Here is a 25,627-nt window from a genome sequence, read left to right on the forward strand (position 1 = left end):
GCCCTTAGAGGTGCTTGCCGTCCGGCTCTTTTCTGCTGGTGAGCACCCTGTGGTGGGCCTCTAATCGGCACTTCATCATGAGGTGGGTGACTCATACTGGGTATTAGGGTGAGTCTAGCAACTGGGGGGGGGTATCTGCAGCACCTCTCAACCATGTAGCTGTACTAAATGCCAACAATGAGTATTTCAGAGTGACCACATATTATTTTGTCTTGACAGATACAAATGGGTTATTTCACATTTCAACACGCCACACACAAATGAAAGGCATTGCATACAGGTCTATATACACCCTGTAAAAATCAGTCTAACCCAACACTCTTAGGACTAATGCCACTGGCTACGTGTCCATCCATGGACTCCCTTCTTCACCCGGTTCCTCAAGGAAATTAGTTTTGGGTTGACACATGTAAACGTCATAACTGGTTAAGCTCATACTCTGATTATGAGAAACCCAGTTAAGATGTCTGGTTTACTCCCATATTACTGTGGCATGTAAACACTCTGTGCACTTTTCTCTCACCAGTACTGACTCTGAAACATAAATGCCATCATCTTTGAATCTTATAATGCATCTTCAAGAGAAGGTGAAAGGTTGGTGCATCTATAATGCTTTTTATCAAAATTTGGGATGGGCTATAAAAAACTTTAACTTAAATTTCCAGGGGTGAGTGCATTTCTAGCAGAAACTATAGCCTGATGTTCTTAAAGTCTGTGATTAAGTATGTTGAAAAGTAGAATTTACAGTAACATCAGGTTGTTTGCCAGGAGCATCAAGAAGATCGCACAGATTACTATTGGAATGGGATGATTTCTTTCCCATATTTAGAAGTAACTTCCTAATACTTGGTAAAAGAGGCAGGGGGAACGTTCTGTTCACTGGATTATTCATAGCAACAGGGAGACTCAATGACAAGGTATCAAAGGATCACGTAAACAGTTTCAACTGAACCCAGTGTCCAGAATTAACACCTGCCAAGCACAAAATGTTGGTAAAATTTAGCAATAACGGTCACCCGCCACACAGGCCAATACTGATTTTGAAACAATAACATGTATAGTATATATTATTATTATTATTGTATATGTATATTGTATATATTATTTATATTAAGTTCAGTGCACTTCATGATGAATTAAAAACTGTATAACTGAGTGAGCAAGTTTAAAATGAATACATTATTATGAAAACATTACTATTATGAAACTCTTTAGAGACCCAATTGCTGAAAACAGCCATGGATGGGGGTGCCGGTATGTGGAGTCACTTGATGCTGCAGGACCATAAAACTATCAAGTGGCATGATAGAGGGGTTTGTTACAAATCACTTCAGGCCAGGGGAACGCAGGGTCATGGTCCCTAAATGAGAATCAGATTTTCGGCCCTGACCTCGGTATCTGTCAAGTCAGTTTGTGAGGGCAAAAAAACAAGTCCAGATTTTTGATGCCGTGGAACTAATTCCTTTACAGCATAAATGTCATAATCCTTGAATGCCATAATGCATTGTCAAGGAAAGGTGAAAGGTCATATGTAGGAACATAACGTGATTACAATTAGGGGTGGGTCATAATAAATGAATATTTTAATATTTGTCTGCAGAAATCAATGTTGACTTTTGTAATTTGGCGGTAGACATTACGTTAACTGTTACGTTAACGTAACCTTAACGGGGTTTTTTTATATTGAAATGCAATTAAAATAATTTTAGCAGAAGGAACGAACTAAGTAGTGCTCAAATGGCCTAGTAAAGGTGTGTTCACACTAAGCATGTTTGAAGCGGTTTATTCGAACTCTGGAGTGTTTACTCCTATAGTGTAGTTCATTTCTTCAGGTGAGAACAATGCCATTTGAACTCAGGTGGCACCAAATAATCATACCGAGACACCTGAAATTGCCCGTCTTCGTTCTCCTCTAAGCAAACTGTACAGGAATAAACTACAGGAAATAGGTTTATAGGTGAAAGGAGACAGATGTTGACATCTGATAGCCAGCAGTTACTTATTCTCTGAGCATAACAAGATGAACAAAACAAAACAGGACGAACTTGGAGTCAAGATGAGGCGAGGTGGAATGCCTCCTCAACATATGGGATGAGGGATGAATGGCATGAACACCAGAGAAAGTAAATTACGACAAAGAGCGCAGACAAGTTCTGCTTAGTTTAAGTTACAGAGGGAGTGGAATCGATTTGCACTATCCACCCCACCATCCATCCATTTATTGTGTGGAGGACAATGAATTGTGGGACTGAACTGTTGAAATGAGCACTCAAAGAGCTGTGGTGTAGACCAGGCACTAGAGGACTTCTCCACCTGTTTCTGGCATTGTTTTGGGCACGCACTGAATATTTGAACATTGGTATAGACCACGCAGTGAACAGTCGAACATGACAAAATAAGCATGTGCACATCCGCAATCATGATAAAAGATAAGGAAGGGGGAGTCTTAAGTATAGACATCCCTAGCCTGACATCACATTGCTGTGTGACCTTGTAGTGTGGCTCGGCGCCTCACTGGATTTGGAACAAAGAGGCTGAAAGAAAATGTGGCCTGAGAGGAGTCTGGTTGGATCAGGCAGCCAGCGGATGAGGAGCCTCGCAGCGCTGAGTGGAGACGATGTGGACCAACAGGTAGCACGTATGTGTGTGTGAATGGGTGCGTGTCTGTGTACGTACATGTCTGTCTGTGTACGTATATGTGTGTGTACAATTGTGCAAGTGCGCGAATGTGTGTCTATTTGTGCATGAGTGACAGTGGGTGGATGCTAGTGTGTACTTTGTGTAATTGTACATGAAATTGTGTGAGTGCAAGTGTGTGTCTCTTAGTGTGTGTCAGAGAAGGCAAAAATGGGCAGGGGGAATAAGAGAGAAGGTAGGGGTGTGTGTGTGTGTGTTGTGATTCCAGCACAGCTAATAGACCAGTAGTTTGTTTCCTCTCAGTGACTCTTCTGGGTGCCAAGCTGTTTCCAACGTGGACAGGCACTTTGCGGGTGGGCTGGCCAATCACCTGGTGACCAGGGGTGCATCCCAAAACTTTTTCACTAATACTTCCTCTCTGACCAGGAAGTAACTTGGGAGAGACGAGGGGAGGAATGGAGTGGAGGAGAGGTGGGAGCAAGGGAAAGTAGAGGCCATTTGGGAGCGTTTATTTGCTATTCCATTATCAAAAATGGACATCTAGTATTGATGAAGTGGCCCTATTATAACTGACGTATAGCCAGAGCCAAAGACAAAACAAAACAAATTCATACTTTTCCACCAGGGGTAGGCAAACATGTTACTTTTCCACAAATTATGTTATCAATAGAAATATGCCCAACTGTGTCCTAATGACGGGCAGTTCCTCCAGTAGCAGAAAAAAATGTTACTTTTTGCTGTAATGTTTTCTAATACTGACATTTATTCATTATAAGCGTTTGTTCTTCTTGAGAGAAGAAGACAAATATTAGTAATCCATTTCTTTCCGATACCCACTTTTACAGTAGGCTACTTAATGTGTTGAAAATGTCAGCAGTATATATTAGGGCTTATACTAGGGCTGGGTTTAAAAAAATCGATTTTCTGATTCAAATCGATCTTCATTTGAATGATCCGATATCGATTCATAAAATCCCGAGATCGATCTTTTAATATATGCCCAATATATGCCTGTAGAGTCTGTAGAGTTGCACAACTTGCTAGCGCCGGCTGCCGGCTATTTAGCCATCTACTCACATCTGTCTGGCCGGCTGCTTTTATAACTGAATGTCACTAAATGTTCACACTACCAGAATTTGGTGGGGACAACAGAATTTTTGAATGAGAGTGACTGCGCATGTCCGATCTCACGATGGCTGGAAATAATGTCTGTAACCATAGTAACGTTTACTTCAGACCAATATGGCGGCTACCATCGCCTGTATTTTCAGTTTATTTGACACCAGTAACACCAGTAACCAGAGGCGTCAGTTTATCCATAAGATCTTAATAAACCGCCATTGACAGCGGCGTCATATTCTCTTTTTCCATCGCAGGAACTTCATACTTTTAACAGCAACATGTGGGCTGAAGGCCGCAGAACTGGAATTCAGTATCAGTACCTGAATTTTTCAGGTAGTGAGTTTGGTTATAGAATGCGGTTGTCACTCTCCTTAATAACTGAACTGTGCGTGAAATTGCAAGGGGAGTTGTGCGTTTTTTTAGATGTTTCAAAATAATAACGATCTCTGCCGAGCTTCTGCGCAACGCGCAGCGAACGGTTGCCATGGTAACGACGGACTCAACTGAAGTGTTACAGCTGAAACTACTGTATAACGCTAAATACAAGGCCTTAGCTGAGGAGATCATTTTAGGGGCTTCATTACCATGACCATGTAAAATCATTATTTAAACTGATTTATGTTTCCATCATTATTGGATCTCAGTTCTGTGAGTGCAGTAGTACTCAGGAGAGAGATCTAGTCTTGCTCTGAGAAGACTATAATATGCACTTTGGTATTATATTTATTACTATTTGTAATAATATTTTTGTTTTAGACTACTTATTTCTTCTGCACTGACTGAAGAAAGTACATTAAACATTCACAATTAAAAAACATAATCAGTTTATTTTTCAATTGAGCATTGATCCTGTAATAAAAATGTTTATGTTATTTTAAGTCATGCTTTCATAAACATATTTAAGGTTTGTTTATTAATTCGGTAAAAATGCATCACCGGAAAAATGTATCTTGCCATCGCAAACATCCCTTAGCCGGCTACTTTTCCCATCTGGCTGGCTACTCAAAAATTTGGGGAACCCCCTGCTTGCACTATATTGTGTTGACTGCTGTAGTGTGTTGGTCATGTTAAATAAAAAGTACATTAATGTAACTGCTTTGGGGTCAATTCTTAATGTAAACATTAATATTTTTAATAATGCACCAGGTTAGAGGGTTCCTTGTACAATTTACAGCATTAGTTCTCTGAGAATCTCTTTCATATCCAAGCAAAATTGATATTGTAACTGAAATATCCCTAACCGAATCGATATTGAATCGAATCGGAAATCGAATCGAATCGGGACCTTGTGAATCGGAATCGAATCGATTCAGGAAATCAGTGGCGATACCCAGCCCTAGCTTATACAATCCTATAATTACGCCTATTTATTGTCTATGGTTTTTATTGTTTATTTTATTATTTTCTACTATTTCTGTTGACATAGTAGTAATCTTGATACCTTATTATCTTGACTAAAACACAATGGCTTCCATGATCATACATTAAAATGGTTACACAGCTATGTGAATGAGAGGGAGCAGTATGTCACAGCAAATGGCTGGGGTTCCAACAAAGCCAGCATGACGTGGGGTGCCACAAGGATCTATTCTAGGGCCTCTCTTATTCCTCATCTACATCAATGACCTTGCATTAACCTATAAATGCATTCTTCCCATACTACTTGCTGATAATACCAATTTGGTTTAATCTCACACAAATTTCCAATCACTAATAGCCAATGAGGTAATGGTTAGTATCTCAACATGATTTCAACTAAATGTATCACTGAATATTAAAAAGCCAAACTTCATTATATTTACAAATCAAAATAAAAAATACTGTAAGGAAGATACAAAATTATTTGTTATTGGAGTAGAAATTACTCAAATTCCTTGCAGTAGTTGGTAGATTAAAATCCAAGTTGGAAAACTATGTACATTAATTCAATATGCAACAAGGTGGGAAAATCACTAGATATCATCAGAAGGTTGTGTAGATTGCTTCATGTCGTCATGTCTACTAACATGATATTACATCATGATTTACCCTCACTACTTTTTTGAAATACAGAAACTTCTACTCCCCTCTTCGATAGGTAGTGAGGTGAAACTCACTACCTATTTAAAGTTAATAGTCCTATGTTCAATTTTTCCTATTTCTAAATTGATTGATTTATTTTATGTAAATGAGCCCATCTGCCAGCTTGCCCACCTCTGCCCACTTCCAGTATCCCCAGGATAGAAAAGAGCAAAAGTTCTGAGCTATCCTTATGATTAAAGAACTTCTGTCTGTTCAGTGCCATCACAGAATCAAATACAGACAGACGCTACTCAAGTCAACCTACCATCTCTCCATAAAGAGTTAGTAAGACATTCAATACGCAAAAGAGTTTTTTAGCAAAAGCTTTAAAAGCAAACAGGCTCCAAGAGGCTCCAAAAGATCTTCTTTCTATTAAAATTTGAAAGTATTTCACTGTCCAGCATTACCAAAATAAGTTGCTGAAGCTTAAACCCTGGCAAGGACACAGACTATGCCTGACCTTACAAATGGACCAAGTAGACCGTCAAGAATGCACAATAAAATTCCCTCCATTGATTTTAAAAGAGAAGAGGGAGCTGGAGATACAGTGAACTGAAGTGTATGGAAAGTCCATTGAGCCAACAGTCAAAATGAGCTTGAGATACCTCCTGCATGAAATTAATGGTCCAGAGGAGGACGTCCCCCTCTGCTGATGACAATGGGTATTACAAATTATTTGCCCCTAATGGATGAGATGTGGGCAGTAGAAAAGGTTAAGGTGATGCCAAAGTGTTGGATCAGGGCCAGATCTTTACTAACCAAAGATGGACTGTAGAAGACTGTGGTTATACTAGGCACCGGCCACCAGCCTTTAAATACACTAGGATGGTGGGAAGAGCAGGATGAACGAAAGCTCATACCTTAGGCAGGCAGGCCAGTGGGGTGGGGGAGGGACTCGGGTCACCGTCAGTCAGGCCTGGCTGGTCCTCCTTCCGGCGGACCTCCAGGATGAGCTGAGCCAAGAAGTTTTGCTGGAAGTGGGTTCGTTTGCCAAGGGCACCTGGACGGACCAGACACCACCAGTTACCTTTAATCCATCTACATTCCTGCAACTACCATCACTACTCAATCATACAATAAATATGTAATCACACAAACTATATCATATCCATGATATCGGAAGTGGACAACACTGACTAGACCATAGCCAATTTTAAATAAAAGCCCAAAATCAGCCTGATATATCAGCAAACCAATATACTGGTCTAACCTTAATTCTCATCCACCATTATACCTTATCACTGTTGATTCCTGCTGACTGTAAAGGTACCAACTTCCTCCTGTGGGTTGACTTGCATCTGATGAGGTCTGTTTGCTGCTCAGTCGATCAATCAATCAACCAATCAACCAGTAAACCAAACAGTTCTCCTAGACCAGGTAATACTCTTGACACAGTAGTACCTACCGGTCATGTTCGTCTCCAGTCCAGAGAACTCCTTGGCCTTCTGGATGTGTTCCTTGGCTGGCTGGTACTCATAGTAGGTCAGGCTCGTGTAGACACACTCCAGGTGGAACTGAATGGCCAGGTTTCGATGGTCCGAGAACAGAGACTCGCATTTCAGCACTGTGAAAGGAGAGAGACAAGAACTGTGCTTTCACGCTGCAAGCCATACGATCAACAAGTCACCAGAATTCATTTTTAGAGCTGAGCAACCACAGAAACGTTGTTTTTGTTTCTTCTTCTTCTTCTTCTTGGTTTTTTGGGGGGCAGCCTATTTTATTTTATTTCTTCCAAATAACATCAAGCCTAGAAATCGGATCTACTATTCAAGCATTGGAGGAAACAATGGCCATTTGGAATTTGCTCATTCCTGCTATTTCCAGAAAAACGGGCTGATTGTGGAAAAGGGAACCCACTTTTAATTAAAAAGACAAATTTTTCACTTCAAGTATGATTACTTTTGTTTTTTTTTACTATCCTACCACTAGTAGATTATAGGTTTATAAGTTTAAAAGCTTGTACAATTGTGATCTAAGCAACACATGCTGCCATGGCCGGGAGGGGTGAGGATCATTTTGTTTTGTTGTTTTTTTTTGGCATATTCAATATTGCGGGAAATATCGCGATATTTTGTGAATATCGCAATATTTGCTCATATCAAATATCGGCCCAAGCCTAAAGTGGATGGTCATCAAGCTTGTTGGCCAAGAAAACTTTATGTCATCAGTCGTCAACAGCAAATCAGATGACCTCTCTTCCTCGTTTCCCTACCGATGTGATTTAGTTGAGCATCATGAACAACAGTTCCGCCTGGCAAGTGCGAAATGTTCAAGAAGTTGATCTACAGCTGTAAAGTTTCCCAGTTCTCTACAACTTTTATTTGAAAGACGACAGGAATAAATGTCTCAAAAACAGTCACTTTGTCAAACTTGGTCAGAACTTTGGAGCTGCGAGAGACCACTGCATAGAGACAACCAGAATCGGTCAGAATAAAATGACCCATGAACCAAGTTGCTTTTCCAGTAAGCGTTTCAAGAAGAAAATGAACATCTTTGTAATTCAGCAGTAACGATGTGAGCAAATTTCAGAGAAATGGACAAGACATGTCATCCCCAAATCACCATCCTTGTGAACCTTGTACTTCTGCACTGTTCACAGCCCCGTCCCAAAGAACAGAGACCTTGAGGCGACACATTAAAAAGACAAGCAGAGCAGGGAGGTGGCGGCAGGGGAGGATGAAAGGTGTAGTGTTTCGGCTTGGTCTCTCATCTCTCTGTCTAAGCTTTCTGGCTCGCTCTCGCTCTCTTTTCATCCGATTTGATTATTAGTTCGGTCTCGTCGAAGGCCCTGTCACGGAGAGATTATCCCCGGCTGAAACCGGTAGGAGAAAAAGGAACGGGGAGAAAGTGTATAATTCATGATCGGCAGTCATACGCTCTCCTCCCCATTTAACATTAATGAAGCGGCCGTGGTTGAGGCCGGGGCTGATGGGGCCCCGCGGCAAGAAAGGAGAGAGAGATTTACTCCCATTGGCTCGGTGTCACCTTCACCACCGGCCATTTCACACCGGGGGAAACAAGCTTCTTGCGGTATTGTGACATGTCTAGGGGAAGTGGAGGAAAACACACATTACCAAAAAAACAAAAAAAAACAGTCTTCTCCCAGAGTTGGAAAAAGTACAGATAGGATGCACCTTGACACTAGCAAAGAGGATGAGACTATATGTTTCAGAGAGCCAAATTTTTTACTTTTTTACCTTTTACTGCTACCCAGAATTAGATTTAAGACCAATTTCACAACCAAAAACAGAAGCAAGAAGCTGTCAATAACAGCCTTGTTCTGACTGAACATAGCAATTGAAAGTTATGAAACTATTATGAACAAAAAGAACATCAGGAAATAAAATGTTTAGCGACACAATGTCCAACCTGTTTGGTATATTGTATTAACCTTGTTCTGTATTCATCTGGACATGCATGTGGGTCAAACTTAATGTGACCAACTGTAAGTGCAAGTTTGAAAGTGAACTTTCACAAAAATATTTTGCAACAGCGCAAAGCCCACATGCATTTAGTTGATAGGGTTGTAGCAATGCCTTTATGAGGCCCGCTGTCTGAGCATTGTTTGAATCAATATCAACTCTTTTTCATTCTCAAGGAGCATTGTGCCGTGATGAAAACAAGCTAATACACATGCGGAGAGGAGAAACACTCAAAGTCGATGTCTTGTCATCTTTTATTCATATCCGTATTTGTCGACAAAAAAACCAACAACAAAAAAACAGAACCTACCAAGGGCTACGAAACAAAAGAAAAAAAAATGAAAAAAGCACTTCTCCAACATCTCCACATCTGCATGCTTTTTGCGGCATCGCCCTCGCCTCTCTCCTCACGTACCCCCGTAAAAAGGATTGTGTGGTCTCTTTCGCCAGCTGCTCCTCTGGAATATAGATCGGGCTGTTTGTTTCGTAGCCTGCAGAGCCCTTTCACCCTTCACACTCCATTAGCCATCGCACAATGGAATGCGCTCTTACAAACACGCCCGCCCCCCTCCGTACAATAAAATCCTACGAGCCACGTTCCAAAGCTCTTAAAAAGGTCAGCAATAATTAAATGAACAATCTTAAATGTCCCCTAATAATGACCCCGGTGGTCGGTCCCAACAATGAAGAAGTAAATAGGTTCTTGTTTATGTGTGGGGATGGAAATTAGCGCACTGTGTGGCGCAAAATATTGACTAAACCAATTAATCAAACACTATTATTCTACTGAATGTAAACAATGGCTAATAAACTGATTGCATTTCTCCAGTGCACTGTGGCTCAATGGCACGGTGAAAGCAAGCATGAAGGGCAGACCGAGCACAAGTCCCTCCAAGTGGAGCGGTATATGACTAATGCCTGGTTCCGTGCGGCTAGACACGTGCAAGGTCCATATGAACACAGATGTGCCATCCATGTACCTTGGCGTTCATGCTTCTCATGCTCCTCATGGTAACCATGCGCCTCAAAAATCAGTTCTCCAAACCCCTCAAGAAAAAAATTAAATAAACCTGGCCAGTGGTTCCATTTCCTCTTTATTAAAATACAACTGATTATACCCCGTTTTACCTTCGCATAACATGGTGAGCTGGACGCACACTTAAATCGGTCATAGTTCAAGAAATGCGACTATGGTGTATATACTGTATGTCCTAACTGGTGTCTATTAATACAATTAAGATCGGAGAATTCCACATATCTTACTGCGATTATTCTTACTTCGACTATGAGCAGAGTCGCATTAACATAAGAGTATGGTGTTTACATGGGTTCTGGCTTACTCGCATTATTGCCTTTATCGCATTATAATCGCATGATTGATGTGCATGTAAACATAGCTATTTTGTAAGACTGAGTTGCTTTATCAAAATAGTTGTCATCACATTTTGTAACTAAACTCTGCTTCTGGTGTGAACCAAACCTCAGGGTGCTATGTGTGTGAGGAGCAAGGAAGCACCTTTTGGTACTAAACCAGGTTAAACACATGACAGCAATGCTTGGACGTGTGTGTGTGGGGTGGGGTGGGGTGGGGGTGTGACACCTCTATTAGGTGTCAGAGTACTGCTCTGTCATCCATCACTTGGCGAGAGTGGAAAGGATGAGCAAACAGCCGCCAAACATGAAAAAGACTTGCAATGAACTTAAAACAATTGTGGAGTACATGGTAAAGCTGGCTTTTTTTTTTTTTTAAATAAAGCAGGGTGACAAATAAGACCACAAGTAGGCAATACATAGTAAAAAGTAAAGAAAACCCAGTCAAGCAGGAAATGGTACTAACTGTAAACCTTAGTTCTGAAAGCTTCTGAACATTGATCTGTGCACCAACAATGGGCTGACAAGACTAACAATAATGGATCTGCTTATTTTGGAAACAGCAAATCAGAATCGCTTTTTTCACTTGGACTCTTCCATTTCAATAGAAGCCCGTCAGAAGAGATTAACAGATAGCCAACACTGCTCATTGCTATTTAAAGAGAGTTTTGCCACTGATGACTATGGCTCTGATAACTCCCAGTAGTTCTTGATAGAAGGTTCAATGAACTAATTCTGCCAGGCAGCAGACAGTTCCATCCAGATTCCAGAAAGCAAGATTGAATAGCATGAGAATTTAGTTTTAAAAAACAGGTCCAAATTGAAAGCTCAAATGAACAGCCCAACTAGAATCTCTGTTAAAAGAACCTCTGTTGAAGTGGTTGTCATTGCTGTGGTGATTTTGCACTGCATTTCCCAGAGATCACCTGTCAATCAAACAGTGTGTCCAGTACTGTGACGTCTTTTTCCTTGGATTGTCTGTTGATGAAGTTTGAGTTTCTGTAGGTGGCGCTCTTTTCTTTGTCTGTTCTGCCACGGTGGCTATCACTGCTCATGCTAACTACCCAGTTCTTCTATTTATTCTGAGCCCAGCACCGGTATCAGCAGTGCCTAATGGGAAGGCTGGCCATGATCACCAACTGCTGCCTATCGCCAGCCCTGATTGGCTGATGTATATGGACCTTAGCTGCTACTGAAGTCACTGGCACTGCTGCTTGGCCTCAATCAAATCACACCAACCCTGGAAACACTGTTGTGGGCAGACGTGGTAGTTGTGTGTATGTGGGTCTATGTGTGTGTACAAATGAGTGTGTTTGTGTGAGTGTGTGTACATGTGCGTGTTTACGTGGTTGACATTGTGAGCCATGTAAACCTTTGCAGTGAGGACAATTGGTAGATTTATATTCTCTATATTATCTTTCTATGTGTGTGGGAATAGCTGGTAGATATTCTACTACTGTGTGTGTGTGTGTGTGTGTGCATGCGTCTCAGTGTGGGCATACCTGTAAGTGTTAGTTTTCTACCTTATGCGTAGTTGTGTGTGTGTGTGTGTGTGTGTGTGTATGTGTGAACTACGTAAAATGAAACCTCTAGTTGCCACACAATGAAAACAGACCTCCCTTCCTCTGCTGGTAGGACGAGGCTTAGCAGTGAAAAGCAGTGCAGTACCAGCGGCTATCGACCGCCCCACACACACACACAGAGCCATCAACTACAACCATCCTCCTCATTATCCCCTCGCTAGCGAAACACACCACTGATGATTAACCTATTAAGGCTATCCTTGAAGAGAGGGGAAGGGCTGACTTACTGCATTGTGGTTACATAAAAGACAGGGGATAATATTCCCCATTAAAGCCTTGTCCTCCGCCCCCTTCCCTCAGGCAACGCGGAGCCCCGCTGCCTCTTATTTGCCAAGGAATAAAAGCAGATATCAGCGAAGCCAATTGGTGGGGGGGGGGGCACACTGACAGGGTTGACAGAGGGTTGACAGAGGCATCAATGACACTGCGTAACAGCAAAGTAGGAGAGGTGTCTGTGGCTATAAAGAGCACATTTTGACCCTACGTTCAGCCAAAACAGAGCTAAAAGAAGAACAAAGCTAAATGGCTTCTTTCCCTGTGGTGGCTAGAGTCAAAGCAACAATTTGCCAACCTCTTCACATAGCCTCAGCTGCTAAAGTTCAATTAACTGGATGGACATTAAGACAAGGAAATGTGACTGGGGATGTCTTGAAAGTTGGCTCAGTCCTTTCTCCATTTTGTTGTCTCTGCCACTTGAAGAGGAGATACATGGGGGGGAATATTGTCTCTGATTGGTCAGTTAAAAACTGCACCAAACTACAGTCAGAAACCAGAAACTTCAGTGTGACTAATTCCCTTCCCTCTTTCAAACAGCCAGCAACGACAAGGCATCTGCCCATAACATGGCCAATCACAATTGAGACTGGCCAATTGACGGCCAATTATCTCGATGCTGGCCAACCCCAATTGGATCAGTCCAATGACAGCTATACATGACATGCACAACTTTGCCCCCAAAAAAGGACGACATACGCCAAAAAGGACGACATACGGCAAACTCAACACATAAAAGTGCGCCACTAGAAGTAGGGGCTTGCTTAAAAAGAAGTCAAGAAAGATGTCAACCAAAACCACTAATCATAATGGGACAAGAGAAAGATGTCAACCAAAACTACTAATCATAATGGCTGAACTATAGAAAGATGTCAACCAGAACCACTAATCATAATGGCTGAACTATAGAAAGATGTCAACCAGAACCACATCAGAATGGCTGGACTATAGAAAGATGTCAACCAGAACCACATCAGAATGGCTGGACTATAGAAAGATGTCAACCAGAACCACATCAGAATGGCTGGACTATAGAAAGATGTCAACCAGAACCACATCAGAATGGCTGGACTATAGAAAGATGTCAACCAAAACCACTAGTCATAATGGAACTACATGTCAACCAAATCATAATGGTTGGGTCGGTCTCCCTGCTTTCTGTTGCGCCAACTGGTGGCATGAAACCTGCTGGCATGTCATCACACCAATTTCACCGCTTATTTTTGAAGTAATCAAACTGATCCAAGTAATGCGAGGCGGCATGGAAGTGAGGCCGAGAAGCTTCGCCGGGCCTCTCCAGACTCTTCTATATGGATCTGGGCTGTTGGTCTCCTATGGTGTGATTAGGCAAGATGGCTGGTACAGGTATGAGCCAACTTTCTTTCTGAGCGATGGAGTGGGAAGGAAGGGAGGGAAGGAGGGGAGAGACTCTCACTCGCCTGACATTCCGCTTCTCCGCTAGCCTAATTACCTCCCTCCCTCCATCCATCCCGGAGCGTGAATGAGCCTGCCCATCAGAATGAGCCGGTGGCAGCGGAGGATCTGCCCCCTCACCGCTGCCGTCAGGAGCCGAGGAAGAAATGCAGAGGTGCCAGCCGAGGTGCCGTGTTCCCATGCAAATGCGGGTTGTTATGTAGCACCGAAGACACACACTTACACACCGAAAGCTCACACTCTCAGGCATATATTCGAGAGGCAAAGTGAAAGAAGTGTGTGAGAGAGTGGAAGGGAAGAAAGAGCACGGGGAGGCAGGGAGAGAGACTTGTAGACCCATACACACTCACATATACGCACACATGCTATCACCCGTGTAGAATCTAGCCCAGTTCTCAGTGATGGATTTCCAACTAACGGAGTACAGTGGTAGACATGGTTAGAGCCTAATAGCTCATGAATAAGCATGCAGTGAGCAGGGGTTTGGATACGTTTCTCTGTGTAAAATATGGCATATGCATGCTTGGGATTGCTATACCCATCCCCACATTTCTCCATCCTTTCGCAAACCTTCCCTTGTTGCACGAAATACAACTCTTTTCACCGTCTCTGTACCCCTTCAAATCAACAGCCGTCCATCTCTCCATTTCCATACATTGATCTTGTTCTCTCCAGCTCAGTTTCAGCCTTTCCTCCTTCCTGCGATCATCCCCTCTTGCATTTTTACTGCCACCCATCCATCACTTTCCGGGTACTTTCATTTAAAGTATTCCTCGTGCGTCCTCTTGTATTTTCTCATATTCCTCACTGCGTCCCCATTCGTGTTCAGAGGGTGAGATGAATCAGCGTTAGGTGGCACCTCGCAGCCTCTGAAGCACAAGCGCCGCAATATCACATCGCCTTCAAAAGAAGAAAGTGAAAAACCACTTCAAGTCAATACTGAGCAGAACGTCAGGCTTTTTTCTATGAAACCTGGAAGACTCATAGCATTTCGGCTGCAAGCGCCATCCTCAGCGTTACATGATTGCATATATAGCCAACAGGGCCCATAGACAAATCAGAGGAAATAAATGTATTCATTATAAAATGTATTCATTATAAATGAATATATATTAATATTATAATGTATTCATTATAAAATAAATAAATTCATTATTATTTACTGGAACTTGCACACTTTGTACTACATAGAAACTATTTACTATTTCTGTTTGAATATTACCTACAAAAACAAGGGACAACTATGGGAAGTAGTATGGCCTCTTCTTATGCAAATTTATTTGTGCGTAGATTGGAGGAAACAACGATCCACACAAATTCTAAATTTAAACATTTGGGTTAGAATCACTGATGATATCTTTGTCTTTTGGACAGGCTCTGAAGATGTATTTCATGAGTTTATTGATGGAAATCTCTGCAAATAATGAATAAATAATTGCATTTAAATAGTGTTGCACCCAGATTTTTGATATTGTTGGAGGAATTAACCAATATTTTTTGATAGGACGTGTCAGTAATATTTCATCCGTGCCTAAGGGACAAATATGAGGTGACAAAAATGTCTGCGCAAATTTTAGATCTCCGTTCTACTTTAAATATCAGTGACTGACAGAAAACAAATCGTGTTTTTCACATGCTTTTCACATGAGTTATACATTTAGTGAATAGGACTTATCAATAGCAGTGAAGTCCTGTGGATTTCAGTGAACTCCTCGAAGGGAGTCATAAGCAGAGCACTTCCCTCGCATTTGGCTATCGGTGCCGTTTGGAAGATAACATCAATCAATAGATGATTGCCCCAACAAAGAGGATTACGACCGACCGGCCTTCTTGTGTACTCATCTCACAAGTTCAGACTCCAAAAGGCCTTTAAATTTATGTTCTCATTCTTAAACTACTCCAGTGACATTAGAAGCGAGGGCTTATTCGAGGTTAATGGATTTGCATTGTAGTGTTTGACGAAACAGTTCTCTAGCGTCATTTACTACATGCTGACAAAAAATGGTAGACAGATGCACACTGAGCCAGGTAAGAGCCGAATACCAGAGCGATTTCAAAAGCAGTCTGACAACCCAGACATACAAAAGCAAGCAAGCTGCGTTCAAGAGCCGATGAAGATGTCAAACGACTGAAAGGACTTCAGAAGGAGGGGGAATTGCCATTAGTGCCGTGGCAGGTGAACACACAGTAATACACCGCAAAAAGAGGTTTACTTCTAAAAGGAGGAAATGTTTCGGTGGTGAGGGAACAAAAGGTGTGAGAAAACATGACGACATCCTTATATGACAAAATAAAGCATAAAAATGAATACTGCACTCTTTAATTCTGATGCTAAATGTTCCAAATCTGACTAAACTGAGAGAAAAGAGAAAGAGAGAAGAATACAGAATGAGCAGTTATTGAAAATGCTGGATCAAATGGAGCGTAGATGCTGATGGGTGGGGAAAGGCAGAACAGCAGAGTCATGGAAAAAGAAAAAAAAAAACAGCCGTCTGTCGTGGTTGGAGACAACTGGAAGTGCAGGAAGAGCAGCTCTCCTCAGGTGGTCTACCCATCTGCCGCCGTGGCTGTCAAAACACCTTGGCTAATCTTTCCTTTTTCCTCCGCAGTAGACGGCACGATTCAACACGGCTAAAACGGGATATGGAATCATACACCTCAATCATGTTTTCATCTGATGGGAAGAATAGATTTCTTTCATTTTTTAACTTCCAAAGACAAGAGTCCCTGCTCATTTTAAGGATCATTCCAGCCTGGACTCTATGGCTTTGTCTGACTGTTCACACTGATATTTGCAAGTGATCAGGTGGGATTTGTGTGTTCAGGCAGTGTTAAGTTAGCTCGTTTTTCAAGTACGGAACCAAAACAAAAAGCTGCAAATACAGAATGGAGATGCATCATCTTTCCCTTCACACCAGAGGACCATAGTCGTGGTGCAGCAGACAACATCTGGGGCTGTTGTTTTCATTCTCCATTTTCATGTGTCGTGATGCGAGTGACGTAAAGGACAGTTTGAAAAGCGTTTTGAGTGGCCAGAGCGGTCAGACTGAGACGCATCTGTAGAAATCCAATTTGAATCGCATTTCAAACCACATTCTGTAAATATGGCTTAAATCTGATTTGCAAATATTGGTTTCCATGTGTTTTTTTTGCTGTTCAGACTTTATAAAAATCTATCTGACTTTCCCATCATACTGATCCATTCTGACCAAAATCTAGTCAATTGCTTCACTGTAGAGCTGTATATACCTCGCTTGCCTGGGTACTGTCTCTCCAGTACAGTCCTAACGGGCCAGTGAACACTTTTGAAAAGTTAAAAGTTACAGTACTGATTTGCCTGACCTGATTGATTGTGACATACTTATTCTTAGTTGTTGTTTTTTTTGTTAAAGCTAAGAAACGTTGTGCTAACTTAGCCATTGCTACACCATTGTTCTCCACCCCCTTCTATCTGATTGGCCAATGGCCAGCGGCCAACCAGAAAAGTCTGACATGGTCAAACTTCAGCCTGAGGAAAGTAACAGAGACCAAAATGTTGCAGTTTCTCTGCAAATACTGAATAAATAATTGCATTTAAATAGTGTTGTGATTTGTAATATTTTTGGATGAATTAAATATTTTTTGATAGGATGTGTCAGTAATATTTCATCCATATCTAAGGGACGAAGGTGAGGTGACATTAAAATGGCTGAGCAAACTTTAGATCTCCATTCTACTTTAAATATCAGTGACTGACATTAACATAGAAAACCAATCTGTTTTTGTTTTTCTACCCAATCATGCTCTGAATTATACATAACAGACTGGAAGAAAGAGGGGGATGAAATGCTACAAAGACCCTGGGCAAGATTGGAACCTAGAATGTTGCGGTGAAATGATATGCTGAGACCGAGACTGACTGTGAGCTGGTCTGAAACCCGAACCACCGTGAGTACACAGCAAACACCTTCGCCCACTGATGCACAAGCGTTTTGGAGGTCCACCACTCAGTGCTTTATGTGCTCACTTGCCTCGATGTCTTGAATCTGCCCGTTTACTGTGCCGCCGGGGGCTCATCAGGAGTCCCGCGCGACGCTGGCCACGCTCCGTAAAGATAAAGCAAACAGAATAGTGCTTACGGCTAGCTTTTACTTAAGCGGAATCCTGCTATTTGGGAGACTGTCAGGGAAATTAACAGTAGGCCACCTTTTGTTTTACAACAGCCCGCCAAGCTGACCGCCCTTACTGGACTTCCCGGCCAAATGAAAGAAGACTCCAATTTACAGGACAGATGTCCACTTTAGGTGCCGCGTGCCGACACAGCAGCAAGGCCCTTATGAGGCCATCCATCCTCTGACTATCACAGAACAAACGTGCACATACATGCATTTCCTCCACATAGGGAGGAAATCACAAACTTGTGCACACACTCTGTGACACAAAATGCCAGTAGGTGAGGGATGTGTGGATTGTGGATGTATGTGTGTGTGCGTGTGTGTCTGTGTGTGTGTGTGTGTGTGTGTGTGTGTCTAGGAAAGGGGGGGGGGGGGGGGGGGGGGGGGGTCTTCAAATGGGTGAGGAGTTTTTATTTCAAAACAGAGTACGGGCCAGAAAGTGAGTTTTGAAAGGCAGAAATCTAAGCACCTGGCCAAATAATTGAGTCATTGGTATTGATCAGCTACCCTATCAACCCCCACAGATAATATGGTCATTTTGTGCTATGGGACACTAAAAATCTCATAGCACTTTTAATCTAGCCTGATATCCAGACTGAATGGCCATTTTGTTACCATTCCATTATTCATTCAGACAATATGTTGGTTATGGGGGTGATTTCAACAAATCTATTCTGCTGAAACTGCAATGAAAAACCATCGCACAAACAGTTCAAACTTTAGTCCCGCCCACAAAGGCGCTGATTGGCTCGATTGTTGTCTGAATCCTAAACCCAAAACCTAATTGTAAACTGTCCGTTTGCAAAAGTGAAGACCAGCCGAAATGACAAAATGACAATGACAAAAATGTCCTCACTGCGAAGGTCTAAAGCTCAAACTGGTTCCCACAAGGATAGAGGTACAAGAGAAAACACACATATACACACACACACACACACACATAGGGCTGACAGGGGCAGGCTCTGTGTTCTCAGTGCTCAGTGTATCACACCTCATCATCACCTGCCAGCCAGAAGCACGGTGACTTCAGCCCTCTTCAAAACACCACACTTCAGACATGGCAGCTGCATTATTTCCCAGCTAAACTCTCCTCTGTGTGTTCACACACACACACACACCTCTTCACAGTACATTTACATATACTGGTCCTCAACTAGGTCATCTAACTCTTATGAAGAGACCAATGTGGCAGAGATGGTGAGACAAGCGCCTCAGTGAGACAGGTGCCGCCTTCATCCGACCTTCTGACCCTGAGAGTTTATAAAGTTCAATACTGAATTCTGTATTCAAGTATTCAAATTTTGGTTATTGTGACAACAGCTGATTCAATCAACTAACATTCTCTACATGTCCAGCTTCTCAGTAAATCTTGTTGTGGCTTCCACAGATGACTGTCCATTCAATTTCACGATACATTTTTGTATGAGTTTGGACGTACTTCAATAATCACATTCTCTATTGATGCGTTTTTATGCGGCAGATGTTCATTTGGAATGCAAAAATTAAGGGCCAAATTAATGGCAAGTTGATTATTTATTTTACAAACGAAGCACACAGAGTAACACATTCATGTTAGAGTTCAACCAATATGTTTTGTTAAAGGCTGATGCAGATAACAATCTTTTGTGTTGTTCAATGTCTTTAAATTTGACAATTTTCCTGGCCAAAGATGGGGTGGAAAAGCCTCTGAAACAGCATTTAGACCAGCATGGGACACTAAAGGCAGCTTTCATTCCAGGTTTTACAGACTGACACCCCTGAAGCTGCTGAGTAAAATACTCCCACACCACACTGGAATGATTTCTCAGGATGCGGGGGGCTGGCATCAGAGAGGAACATCCATCATATCGCCGGTGGACGACACACACACTGGCCGATAGCAGAGTTTTAATACTATAGGCCAATATCGGCCCAGTATATCAGCAAATCGTCATTCATAACCCTAATTCATATCAGAAATTAGCAGTGACAATGTCATCTTGATGTATGCCACGTTAAGTGACTACAGGTTAAAATTAAGACTTTTTTAATTTTTTAAGACAGTTTTAATGCCTAGCTGAAGAAAATTTAAGACCCATTTCGCCCAAAAAATAAACCTGAAGAGTAACAAAGAAACAGTACCAGTATGAAAATTAGGGATGGGACGATATGTTTATCTTACCATACACGATATGAGGTTCAAGATTCGATACAACCACGATACGATGTAATAAAGGTTAAATGACGACAAAGTCTGACTATGCAGCTGTTTATTTCTGAGCCACAAATCTTTCTAGCGATGGCAGTGGGCTTGCTAGAATGAAAACAACAATTTAAAAATGTCATTACAAAGTGCAAATAATATAATTTCAATGGAGAGCTTGTGAAATTGTGATGGGCAAGCCATCTCATTTGTGATTACTACAGCAGAATAAAATAGAGCTAATATCACAATTCATTTTTCTGCCCCACGATACATATTGTCACGTTTCTGTATCGCGATATATTTCGATATATCGTCCCATCCCTAATGAAAATATAGGTCTGTGCCTGGGGAGATTTCTCACAAAAAGAGTCATCAAAGTAGAGCAGAAAAGAAAAAGCAACATTTCTAAGACATCTGAAACTGTATTTAAGACCCAAAGGCAATGTTAAACAAAATTAAAATTAAATTAAGATTTTTAATAAAAGGAGCCACCCTGGTGTGTGTTTGTGGAGAGGCTCAACTGTGGCACAATCTATCCATCAAACTCATGAGATGGGTACAGCTGATGTGAATGGCATGCATTTGTATGTGTATGTGTGTGTCCACAGACCTTTCTCCATGCTGCTTTGGGCCAAGCTGAGGAGCTGTGGAGAGCGCTCTTCCAAGATCTGCTGGTGGAGGTTTATGTAGCGCAGGGTCCACCAGGGTAGTAGCTACACAAGCACACACACAAACAAAGAAGAGAAGAAATAAGTGAGAATTTGTGAGAGTAAACGACAAAACTGTTCAGTCTGTAAACCGAATGCAAACAGAAATAGTAAATAAGCAGATGATGGGGTGAGTAAGCCTGGGGTCCCCCTGTGGCCCTGATGTAAAATTCTATGACTTTTCCAAGACCTTCCATAATTTAGCTGGAGTGCTTCCACGACTTAATGTTGTTTTGCATGTCGAAAGGGGTGAACACCGGTTTGCACTACAGCTGGGCCGAAAACTACCATCTAATGCGATGACTGTGTGGAAAAAGTCGGAAGATGCATCCTGCTATATTGCTGTAAAATGATATTCCCCGACTGCAGCAGAGAATATATCAAATTCCCATAAATTTACATGACCGGTGCGAGGGCTGGCGAGCTGAGAACTGACCAAAACGATGAGAAAGAGCATGTTAAAGAGTATGACCGTATACGCAACATACCGCGAGGTCAGAGAGTACATGTCAAAATGTGTAGGTAGGCCTAAATAAATAACAGGCTGCTCTTGAGGCCCCTTTAGCACCAATAAAACACCAACATCCACAGCGAGCTGGGACTAAGTGCTGACCAAGCCTTAAAAATAGCCAACTCCTTCGCTTTTTCAGGCTCGCGTCTGACCCAAACGCAAAGTGGCAGGGGGGGAAAAAATATGAACGGCTCGCAGCCATGTAAGGGCTTTCTCTCCTCTTACCCCCCACCACCTCTCCCCCCCTTAAAACCCCCCTGTACTCATTCAGCATCGGGGAGAGCGGCGGTGAACCGTGTAAAAAGCCTATTTGCGTGTCAGGAAGGATATCTCCCGCCTCATTTCCAATGCAAGATGACCCGCTCTCCGGTCCGCCGCGTGGTCACATGGAGCTCTAATTGTCCGTCTCACAGAATCAATATCCTCCAGCGCGCGCACACACACACACACACGCGCTCACATGAGCATGTACGCACACATATTCGTCATGTCAGCGCGCACACACACACACCTGTCTCATCAGAAGTAGGTGGTATGCAGAAGAGCGGTGCTTCCCTTTCTCCTCCACGTTTGCTGTTGTGCGATGGGGTGGGAGCGGCAGCCAGAGTGGAGTGTAATACGGATGAACAAAGTGTACAGGGGGGGATGGATGGAAAACTTTATGTGGTAGGAGTGGTGGTGGTTAGTGGCAGCAGACAGCGTGTCCTTGAGCTAGTCAGCCCCAACTCCCCAATGCTTAGTGGAAAACGGTGCTGGTAATTAATTCCCCTATAGCTCATTAGCATTTAAAAGGCTATGGAATGGCAGGGAGCTGAGGTCCCTGGCTGAGACTGATTCTTTATACTCACCGTCTTTCGGGAGAAAGTCAGTTTCACCTGGAAAGCTTCATTCAAATGGACATGCTAGTGTGTGTGTGGGTCAAGTATTAAAACTCAACACTAGGGTTAGACTAATATATGGAGCCGATATTGGCCTTTCATTACAAATCAGATCTGGTCCAGTCAGTATTGTAAACCTCTGATGTGATGAATATGATCCAGTTTTGATTGATTACGTATTTGATGTAGAATTGATCAATAGTACACTGGTTGTTAATGGGAAGCCCTTAACCTGAATTGATTCTAATGTGATAGTTTCGTCAGATTACACACAAGTATGCATAAATTGTTATTATCCAGGGTGTTTTAGTGTCCCATGGTCTAAACTGGACTGGACTTCTCCGACCTTATCTATCTATCTATCTATCTATCTATCTATCTATCTATCTATCTATCTATCTATCTATCAGCAGCCTCATTCCAAAACCCCATATCAGTCAAAACCTACTCAACATATTCAGACACGCTCACACACCTAACAGATGTATACATCCCTGGCCTTCTCTATATCCCAGGCTTTCTATATATATGTAGTTATATCACCCATTAGGCCAATGAAACATTAATGCGTTGGGCTACCTGTAACATCAGTATATGTACACGTGTACCAGCCTGCCTCATGCAGGAATACTGATGTACATTGCTAATTTTGTAAGCTTTTCATTTTGTTACCGATCAACCCATTTATCTTTCTGTTTTGCATTCCACTCAAGAAAACCGGAATAAAATTAATTTATCAACATGCCAATCTGAGCAATGACAAGGGAGGCAGAAAGGCAGAAAGCAAGGGTTTGGCTATGTGAATAGGTGAATAAACAAATCGTTAGATTGATGAGCAAGCTGGCAAGAGACAACAGAGGCTTTGCTGTCACGTCACAAATCTGTCAAACACATCTGACGCCATCATGGAGGACCGACGTTGGAGAACTGGCGGTGCATAAATAATGTCTAAATATATAAAAACCAAGGTAGAAAAAGAGAGATACCTGAAAAACATTGTTGTGGTATGAGTGTAGGTCCATTCATTTACCTTATAAGTAGAGCTGCAACGATTAATCGATTAGTTGTCAACTATTAAATTAATCGCCAACTATTTTGATAATCGATTAATCGGTTCGAGTAATTTTTTAAGAAAAATAAGTCAAAATTCTCTGATTCCAGCTTATTAAATGTGAATATTTTCTGGTTTCTTTACTCCTCTATGACAGTAAACTGAATATCTTTGGGTTGTGGACAAAACAAGACATTTGAGGACGTCATCTTGGGCTTTGGGAAACACTGATCGACATTTTTCACCATTTTCTGACATTTTATAGACCAAACAACTAATCGATTAATCGAGAAAATAATCGACAGATTAATCGACAATGAAAATAATCGTTAGTTGCAGCCCTACTTATAAGTAAAAGTGAATGATCTGATGAGGTAGATTTGTTTCCAAAAGTTGGTTACTGTGACACAGCAAACCGTCTCATCTTCAGCCCTAGTCTCTACTAAACATTCCAAGATGTAGCTTGAGAAGAGTCAGCTCAGTTAACCTGAACAGCTGATTTTGGCTTTGTTAGCTAGCCAACTGGCCATGAGACTAAATCAGTAAAGCAACACATATTAATGTTAACATACGACTAGTTAGCTAGCTAACTAACCAGGAAGCTAATTTAGCAAAGTAACTAATGTCACCGTTATCACGCAACTACATGCCACTATGCTAGCTTCTATGTTAGCTAGTGTGCAAATTAGATGTGTTTACAACAAGACAGTGATTGTTAGCTGACCAGATGCTATGGTAAGCTAGCTAACTTAGTTAACAAACAAGCTGACATCAAAAACCACACAATAGATTCGATGCATCAGTAATAATTTAGTTCTCAGTCAAAAACAGTGGTCAGCGAAAAAACTGCACCTTTATATGACTAAACAAAAAAATTCTATAACCTTTCTCTTTGCCAATATACAAAACTTACTGTAGGCCTGCCTCATCAAATGGAGTAGTAATAGTGGTTGTAGGTCTGCTAAAAATAGTATATGCTAAAAACTCTGCACAGAGCACTGGAGCCAATGATCTACCGGGGACACACAGATGATTTTGGTGTCTATGTTCTCACGGCTAAGTTGACCAAGGGAATTATCTCCTGAAAACTTGATGTAATCCTTTAAAGGGAGAGATAGTTGTGACAGATACAAATAGAGAGAGCTTTAGCGCTGCGGTCTTACCTGGAGGCTGTCCATCTTCGAGGAGCAGTTGATCAGGATGACCCTGGCCAGGAGGAGGAGGAAGGGGTTGGCCACCAGGCTGTACACCGACTCCCCGTCCAAGAGGAGGCTCCTGTGGAGAGCCTCGGTCAAGGCCTGGGGCTGGCAGACAGAGATATGGAGGTTTGGGCCAGGTAATCTCTCCTGACAAGTGACAAAGATTTCTGTTTCTCTGGCTTTCTGAGATTGGGCAGGCTGGTCGGGGGAGGGGAGCTAGAGGACAGAAAGCGAGTGGTGGACAGTTTAGAAAATGCTAGTCAAAGGAAGGGTATGTGTGTGGTGATGATGGTGGTGGTGGTGGTGGGGGGGGGGAGGGGGTATGTGTCCAGGAATAGGTCTCTATCAGGGAGCTGGGTTTAGGAAAGAGGAGGAGAAAAAGAGACAGAGGGTTTGGATAAAAGCCTCCGCCAGGGAAGCATGGAGGCTTCCTTCGTTAATTTAAACCTAAAAGCACAGTGAGTTTTCCTGTATGCAAAGAGATAAACTCCATAAAAACACATTGTTGACTGATGTGCAAAGCCTCTATTCGGGCCTGGAAGAGAAAGTTGAACAGCTAAGAGTTAGGATCAACACCACAATGAATGAAAATATGTTGTGTAATTCCTCTTCACCACTGATCACCACATCTGCTCAAATATCCTGCACAATTGACTATTTCTCCATCTAGAGTTTTGAATAAGGAGACAGCTAGCAATGCACATAAGCAAATCTGCACATTTACACATTATCTACAGATGAAAAATGAATATTTGATGAGATATATATATATATATATATATACATACATACATACAATACTGTATACATACATACAATACTGTATATTGAACTTTTATTTGTTAAATCGTAACGTTGTATCGAATCGTGAACTCCATATCGAATTGTATCATGAGATAAACATATTGTCCCATCTCTATTGCACATATACTGTATATATTTATAATTTATTTCACACTGCACATATTTCATATTTCTTAGTATATTCTCATATACATATTTTTCATTCACGTTTTTCTAAGTAAATAAATTTGATTGC

General features: G+C 41.8%; 1 protein-coding gene across 1 annotated transcript in view; it reads right to left on the reverse strand.

The window, feature by feature from the left end:
* Nucleotides 1-25,627, reverse strand: part of ttc27 (tetratricopeptide repeat domain 27) — a 140,949-nt gene that overhangs the window by 105,101 nt on the left and 10,221 nt on the right. The window contains exons 4-7 of the mRNA XM_071899853.2: nt 24,553-24,693; nt 20,853-20,955; nt 7,226-7,384; nt 6,681-6,820 (exon numbers count right to left, since the gene is read on the reverse strand). Of these exons, the coding sequence (XP_071755954.1) occupies nt 6,681-6,820; nt 7,226-7,384; nt 20,853-20,955; nt 24,553-24,693 (543 nt within the window). The remainder of the gene's footprint in view (nt 1-6,680; nt 6,821-7,225; nt 7,385-20,852; nt 20,956-24,552; nt 24,694-25,627) is intronic.

This window comes from Centroberyx gerrardi, chromosome 15 (assembly GCF_048128805.1).
Source record: "Centroberyx gerrardi isolate f3 chromosome 15, fCenGer3.hap1.cur.20231027, whole genome shotgun sequence".
In the NCBI taxonomy this organism is placed as follows: Eukaryota; Metazoa; Chordata; class Actinopteri; order Beryciformes; family Berycidae; genus Centroberyx; species Centroberyx gerrardi.